The 8,443-nt window shown below is 43.6% G+C and overlaps 1 protein-coding gene across 1 annotated transcript; it reads right to left on the reverse strand.

Moving 5' to 3' along the window:
• Positions 1–4,367: 4,367 nt before the first annotated feature.
• LOC122486827 (olfactory receptor 7D4-like) lies at positions 4,368–5,986 on the reverse strand. The gene has a single exon (XM_043586444.1). The coding sequence runs from the start codon at positions 5,895–5,897 to the stop codon at positions 4,869–4,871; it is 1,029 nt and encodes a 342-aa protein (XP_043442379.1). The 5' UTR covers positions 5,898–5,986; the 3' UTR covers positions 4,368–4,868.
• Between the last annotated feature and the right edge of the window lie 2,457 nt (positions 5,987–8,443).

Consider the following 8,443-nt stretch of genomic DNA (forward strand, 5'->3'; position numbering starts at 1 on the left):
CATTCAGGAGGTTCCGAGGAGGCGATATTGACAATCCGAGAAAGCCACAGAGAGATAATGGGTGCTAAGTGTAGAAATGTAGACAGCTTTTATGTATAGTGTTCCAGATCATGAGTGAGTTAAGCATGCCAATCCTGAGTGCAAAGGCACAGAAAGAAAATCACATTCTCTGACAGGTAACCGAATCTTTCAAGTAGTAGATAAAGAAGGAGGGGTGACATGGGATAGATTATATAATACACAGTATCTGCATCAACATTTTATGTGTCAGTCTCAAGTATTAATTGGAAGTTGATGGAAATTCACTGACGTTTGATGAGATTTGCAGTTTAGTAGAATGTAACGAAGGGGGCTATTTATATTTGCTGCATAATAAACTACCCAAAACACAGTGGTTTGAAACCACCACCGTTTGGCTTATTGTTGGTTGACAGTCTGGGCTATGCTTGGCCAGGCTCCCTCGTGTCTACCCGGGGCTGCCAGTAGGCTGGCCCAGTACCTTCACTCAAGATGTCAGCCTCCAACAGTCCAGACAAGACCAGTACCTGCACCGGCAGAGCATGTTCTTCAAGTCCATGTTGATGTCGCCTTTGCCAGCCCCCAGTTGACCAGTGCAATCACATGGCTGAGCCCAGAGTGGAAGGGTAATCAGAGTCACATAGAAGGGTTGTGGGTACAGGAAAGGGAAGAAATGGTGGCCATTTCTGGAATCACCATAGGGCCACTGTTTTCTCTTGGAAGACTCCAAATGGGAGAAAATAGTTTTAGATCGATAGAATTGACAGATAGTAACTGCACATGCTTAAACAATTTGGTAGGTTTGGGCCAACGTGTCCACCAGTGAAATCATTACCACATTCAAGACGGTGAACTCCTAAAAGATTCCTTTGTGAACCCTCCAGGGCCTTTCCCAGGCAATTACTGGTAGGCTTTTTGTCAGTACAGGTCAGTTTGCATTTTCTGGAGCTTTCTGTAAATGAAATGGTACCATACATACTCTTCTGTCTGGCTTCTTCCAGCAAAGTTATTTTGAGTTTCTTCTGTTTTGTCACATTAAGGTCAGAATTCTTGCATTGTGGAAAAGACAGGCTTTTAAAATTAAATTTTCCTTTTTACTAGTGAGGCCTTCCAGCCTCTGGCTAAGCATTTTGAGTGGTGATGCATCACACTTCTCTGAGTGGTTTATTCCAACTTTGTTTTCCTTTTGTGAATCAAAACCTAACTTCCAATCATTTGTTGTCCAACTGGTATCTCACCAACAACATTGAAAGGCATCATACCTGCAAGATAGGGTGCCAGTGTGAGCCATGCCTCTGGAGAGTAGCTCAGGGTGGAGGTTCTCATGCCCTCTGGTGGAAGATGCAGAGATCTGAGCAGGCAACTTGTTTGGAGTGCCTTATGTGTGGAAACAGCACATGGCGTGCAGGCATGGAAATGAGTGTGCAGGAATGGAAAAAAAAAAACTCGGTTTCCCAGTGAGATGCTGATCACAGGAGACCAAAGCACATTCTTGTATGAGATTGAAATTTTTTGTAAAGCTGCTAAGACCTTGGTAATAACTAGCTCCTATCTGAAGGACCTCAAAAACCATAAATCTGGCTAATTCCCTGGCTCCTGTGTATTCCTGGGACAGAGTAAACTCTACAAGCTCTAGTCACTGGCTCCATGCTTCTGTACCTTCAAGTCTTGATGTAGGCAGGTGAAAGCACTTTCCAGCCAGGTTCTACCTGAGGCCTGCCATTCACTTGTGTTTTTAGAGACATTAGAGCCTTTATCATAGCTCTCTTTTTTGGGCATTGGAAATTATAAGAGTTGTCTATGGATGGCAACCTATCTGGTTGGTTGATAGAAGTCCCTTTTCAGTAGAGAAGAATGACTCAGTTGGATGGATGACAGTGGCCTTTGATCCTATGTGTTTTTTTTTTCCCCTGGGTGCATCTCCAGTGGTTTGCAATGGGCTTTACACTGAAGTTAGGCAATAGTCCTTGATGGAGTTGGGTTTGGCCAGTAGATGAGACGAGAGGGTGGGGGTCCACATCCACGAGACAAGGCCATAGAGACTCAGCCAACTTTGTACAAAAGAATCTCTTAGTCCTTCAGCTGGTGGGATAAATTGCACCTTATAGGCCTGCCTCAGACCTAAGGAGGACAGAGCTCCTCCAAGAAGGGAGGTTAGTAGGAGGAGACATACATACCATTTCCTAAAGCAGTCCACTTGGACACAATGCTAGGAATGTCTCACCTCAGATCAGCAGAGGACATTTTCAGATAGTAGTTATAGGTCAGTGATTTCTGTGCTGCTGTTAGCCATTTTGCAAAGTGGAGAAAATAGGAGCATCTGCCTCCTTAAGGTGGTTGTGAAAATGAACTGAGTTAATACATCTATGTGCTTGGAGGAATGGCCTGGCATACTGTAAACACAAAACAGTCAGCAAGTATCTATTAGGATGTTCCACATAGTAGGCACTGGAAATAAAAGCAGATAATAAGAACAGCCAACATTCTTCTGGAGTTTTGAGATCATTAAAGTATCTGTTTTTCAGCAAATGTGCATTGGTGCTTCCGTTCCTGACTTGTGGCCTCTTCCACGCAAAGACCCTTGGCTGGAGGCCAGTATCTTGGGTCCATTCCATTCTGGGCCTTAGGAAAACTAGGGTTGTGGCCCCTCACTTCATATTTCCTGCATTTTCCTTTCCTTGAGTCCTTTGTGTCATGGCAGACCAGGTGGTTCTCATCCAGGAGTGATTTTTCTCCTAGAGGACATCTGGCAATGTCTGGAGTCATTTTTTATTTTTATGACCAGGGTGAAGGAGGACACCACTAGTACCTAGTATGCAGAGGCCACAGGTGCAGCTAAACATCCTATAATGCATAGGACAGAAATACCAGCGAGAATTACCTGGTCCTAAATGTCAACAGTACCCAGGTTGAAAAACCCAGTGATAGAAAAATAATTTCTATACTAGGCACTAAGGGGAAGGTGGAGGGCAATCAGATACTGTTCAAGGCTCATTAGGATGGTCCTATCATCTTGGCTTCATCTAATTCTACCCAGGTCTCCAGGGAAGGAGTTTCATGGAGTAGTTGGACGCTAGGACCTTACTGCACTGAATACAAAGTGATTTTATTTTTGAGGGGCACTTTGTGTCACACCCTCAGACACTTGCTGGGGAAGAATGCAGCTAGGCAGAGCCTTCCAGGGTGCAGGATCCTACCTACCAGTAGAAGGGGCACAAGATGGGGACACATAAATGCTGTGTTCATACATATAATACCTACTACTTTATGAGAATCTCTATATAAGACGCTTAACACTAGCTGTCTATAATCACCCCAACAGTTATTTATAAATGAAGAATGTGAGGCTGCTTAGAGACAGAGTAAATATCCTAGTAAATGGTAAAGTTAGGATTCAAACATTGGAATCTGCCTAAGTCCAAATGTAGTGATAATCAAGAGGGTACAGTAATCCTGAAGTCAACCTAAAATATTTTTTTTTGCTTTCAGTTCAAGAGAATCTATCCATTCTACCCAATCCAGCTCAACCGGTATAAAGGATGCTTTGTCCTCTTGGTTCCCTGTTGTAGGGGGTCTCTGGGGCCATTTCCTGGTCTGTACAGATCTGACCTCCAGCATGTGGTGTTCCTGGGGCTGTTCAGAGGGCTAAGCTTTGAACAGAGCGCCTCTCCTATGTGGCTTCCTTGATGCCCTGAGTCAGCTCTGGAGATGCACTCAGCTCCATCTAGACTCATATCCTGTTCAACCCTCTCTGGTCAGGTTTTCCAACTCTGTTCTGCTGGTAATGAATCCCTCCTCTGTGCCATCCTCCTCACTCCATGGCAGTGCAAGTTACTGTAGTTAATAGGGTCAAAGGAATGACTGGCTGTTCACAGTCTCTGCACCTTTTCTGGGCCAACACAGATGCTGGTGGCCCTCATGGATCATGGTGGCTAACACTGAGTCCTTATGCCAGACACTGCTCTGAGCACTCTTAGGTGTAACATTTAATCCCCACCAGAACTCTTCAGGAAATGTATTGTCATCATTATTACAGATGAGGGCATAGAGACACAGAGAAGTAACTTGTGTAAGAGCATGCCATTTAGTGAATAATGGCAGATTTGAACCCAGAGCCCTCTTAGCCACTGTGCTCTGCTGTGCCTCAAAATATGGCAAGTGCTATGAAAACTGGACTGGGTAGGATGTCAAGGTAGGTCTCTGAAGAGCTGTGAGTTTTGATATGAAGCCTGACTATGAGAGGGAGCCAGGTGTGTGAAGATTTGGCAAAGTGTGCACTAGGCAAGGAAGACCGCAAGTAGACCAGGGCTTTCTTTCACTTAAAATAGATGCTACAATGAGTTTCTCGAAGAAGATTCTTATTAACATCCTCAGTATAGGTCAACGGGCACCACCCAAGCAAGATTCAGTAAGTAAAATTTAATGGGGTGAGGGAGATCCATATGATAGATAGTGGTTTCCACACTGAGACCAGGGAAGCCATGGTCCAGCATTCGTGGTGCTAGAAGCTAGAACATAACTGAGAAGGGCAAACATGAGTCAGTAATGTGAAACACTTGTCATTCCTGTCCCCCATCTTCCCAGTGCACTCCTTGCCTTCTCCCTTGATGCTTACAGGAGTCTGTGTCCTTGAAATAGTGTGCTTTCATGAGAAGTGTAGTTATTGGTTGACCATTCTTTTTCTTGGATGTATGACAAGACTTTTGGTGTGCTACTTCACGTCTGTGTTCAGGGCTGTTTTTCTTCTAGTAAACCATTAATAGTATTTATGTCCTTTCTTCAGATTACATATTCAAGGACACCAGTTATCAGCACTGTTGATCTCTGTTGTCCATCTTTAACTTTGGTTATCACTGGAAGTAAGCTCCTCTCCTGAAAAGTCTCCTCAGAGCCCCTTTCATGTCCCTGTTCCTCAGGCTGTAGATGAAGGGGTTCAGCGTGGGGGTGACCACTGTGTACATCACTGAGGCTATTGAACCCTTTCTGGACGGATGGGCTGTTCCAGAAGTGAGGTAGACCCCAAGGCCTGCACCATAGAACAAGGAGACCACCAAGAGGTGGGACCCACAGGTGGAAAAGGCTTTGTACTTCCCCACAGCAGAAGAAATGCCCATTATGCAGGAGATAATTCTAGAATAAGAGAAAAGGATCCCAGTCAGGGGAATAACACCCAACAGGCCAGTTACAAAGTACAGTAGGATGTCATTGACAAGGGTGTCAGAACAGGCAAGCTTGAGGATCTGAGCAAGTTCACAGAAGAAGTGGGGGATTTCTGTCTCTTTGCAGAAGGCCACCCTCAAAACCATCAGACTTTGCAACAAAGAATATGTCAGGCAGATTAACCAAGAAAGCAGAAGCAGGAGACCACAGAGGCTAGGGTTCATGATGACCATGTAGTGCAGGGGGTGACAGACGGCCACAAACCGATCATAGGCCATCACGGTCAGTAGCAAATTATCTAATCCAGCAAAAATCATGAAAAAACACATTTGGGTAAGGCAGCCTTCATACGTGATGGCGTTGCTCTGTGTCTGGATGTTCACTAACATCTTGAGGACAGTGGTGGAGGTGAAACAGATATCAGTGAGGGACAGGTTGGCGAGGAAGAAGTACATGGGGGTGTGGAGGTGGGGATCAGAGCTGATGGCCAGAACGATGAGCAGGTTCCCTAAAACACAGACCAGGTGCATATAGAGAAACAGCCCAAAAAGGAGGGGCTGCAGGTTTATATCTTCTGAAAGCCCCAGAAGGATGAATTTTGAAATAGCTGTTTGGTTCCCTGCTTCCATATGGTTTATGGAAATTGCCTGGGAAGAGGCAAGAATAATGTTAAGACAGTGACAAAACAAGATTGCGCCATTTGCAATAAACTCGTTCATTCATGAAGTCTTATCTTACCTAAGAGTCGTGATTTCTTTCGTTGAACAAAGTCTCCTCAGTAAATACCCTCCCTTCCCGGCTTCTACCACTGCTACTGGGACCATCTCTTTATTTATTTATTTTTTAGTTATTTTTAAGTAATCTCTACACCCAATGTGGGGCTCGAACTCACGACCCTGAGATCAAGGTGCCCCCAGGATCACATCATTAAAATGAATGTCCCACACCATGCAGGGTGGGGGGGGGGCGGGTCTCCTCTGCATCATCCCCAACTCGGTTGTTCTACCTCTGTTGTGTAGTTCCTGTGAAAGGACCATCAGCCTCATGAGCATCTCCTTTCTGCCCTGTTAGCTGTGGTGTCTTCAAGTCCAGGGAAACGGAGAGAAGAGGGAAATCACGAGGAATTGCAGAATTTAATGATATTTTTTGCTCTCATGCCATTTACCAGTATCTGTTTGGTATCTTACCAGTATCTGGGAACGGAACATTCTCATCTGAAGTCTGACTCAGAGAAGGATGCTGTGCAAAGACTTTTATAGATAATCCTTCAACAATTATAGTAACGTCTCCATTGCTGTCCCAGTCTGTCCCTCTGTCACCATGATAATGATCAATGTACCATAATATGCTTCAGTCCCAAGGACTAAATCAGACCATACATTCTAATTATACCCTGCATGTTTGTATTGTAGTTCTTTCTATTTCTTTAGGTTAGGACGACTCTGCATCTTCTGTTTCATTTTTATTTCATACTCCAAGCACTTAGCACAGTACCTGCTGCTCTGTCTCTATTGGTTGGATGAGTGACAGAAGAAATTTGCAGGGTACTACAAATTTGGTAAGGTATAAATTCCCTACCATAAAATCCTTTAACCAAGAACCATCTATCTTGAAGGCTTTTCAACTGAACATAAAGAGAATGAGAGCCCTTTTTTTTTTGCACTCTGTTAAAAAAAAAAAAGAAGAAGTAAGCCTGGTTTCTGTTTGCATATTAGGTCTCTGCAACAGGAGGTAATTTCTAAACTCAGGGACAGCTGTCTTCAATTTTATATACATTTAAGAAAAAGCATGCAAAGTTCCTAAACAGAAGAACAATGAAATTACAAAGAATTGGATCAATTGTTTAAAGTACATACAGGGGCACCTGGGTGGCTCAGTCGGTTAAGCATCCGGCTCTTGACTTTGGCACAGTTCACGATCTCACATCGGGCTCTGTGCTGACGGTGCATAGCCTGCTTGGGATTCTCTCTCTCCTTTCTCTGCCCGTCTCTCTGCAACCCCCCCCCCAACTCCCTCTCTCTCAAAATAAATAAACTTAAAAAAAAACTTTTAGAACATAAAGTACATGCAATAATTATGTGTTCATCAATAATACCAAACAACATTTAAAGGCAAATTAGGGGTGCCTGGGTGGCTCAGTTGGTTGAGCATTTGACTTCGGCTCAGGTCATGATCTCGCGGTCTGTGAGTTCAAGCCCCACGTCGGGCTCTGTGCTGACAGCTCAGAGCCTGGAGCCTGCTTTGGATTTTGTGTCTCCCTCTCTCTCTGCCCCTCCCCTGCTCATGCTCTGTCTCTCTCTCTCTGTCAAAAATAAATAACTATTAAAAAATTTTTTTAAGAAAAGGCAAATTAAAGTCTGAAAGGAGGGAAAGTTATAATTTATAAGGAACCATAAAAGTGCAGTTTAATACATTAGCTTTTATTTTTATTTTTCCATTTTAGAGACAGTGTGTATGAGCAGGGAAGGGACAGAGGGAGAGAGAGGGAACCTTAAGTAAGCTCCACACTCAATGTGTAGCCCAGTGTGGGGAGGGGGTGCTCAATCCCACAGACCATGAGATCATGACCTGAGCAGAAATCAAGAATTAGGCACTCAACCAAGTCACCCAGATGCCCCTAATATATTAGCTTTTAAAAGCAGTAAGAAAATAGTAAGAAAAAAACAAATAGGTCATATTGGCTAAAAAAGACTTAAGTATGAAACTGTTGAAAACATTGCTGTTTATGGTACTTTTAGAATCACTGTAGAGTATCCTGTTCAATCATACTATTTAGAATATTGGCATTGGAGTATTTCTGTTGGAGTGCAATATTTTCAGGGCATTGCTGTTACTGTTAGGGTCTATTTTACTGTTAAGAGTATAATGTTTATAGTGGTGGACACTTTTGAAACTAAAAGGGTGGTTGAGGGAGCCTGGGTATCTCAGTCCATTAAACGTCTGACTTCAGCTCAGGTCGTCTCATGGTTTGTGAGTTCGAGCCCCACGTCAGGCTCTGTGCTGACAGCTCAGAGCTTGGAGCCTCCTTTGGATTCTGTGTTTCCCCTTCTCTCTGCCCCTCCCCTGCTCATGCTCTGTCTCTCTTTGTTTCTCAGTAATAAATGTCATATATATATATATATATATATATATATATGTTGTTGAAAAACCTTGACTAACATGACATAGTGTCATGTCATTATAGTGTTAAGTAGAAAGAATGGAACAGGAAGAATAGAAAGCCATTCATGTAGAACAGTGGCAGTCTGGAGATGAACTGGGATGG

Source organism: Prionailurus bengalensis, chromosome A2, assembly GCF_016509475.1.
Source record: "Prionailurus bengalensis isolate Pbe53 chromosome A2, Fcat_Pben_1.1_paternal_pri, whole genome shotgun sequence".
Lineage (NCBI taxonomy): Eukaryota > Metazoa > Chordata > Mammalia > Carnivora > Felidae > Prionailurus > Prionailurus bengalensis.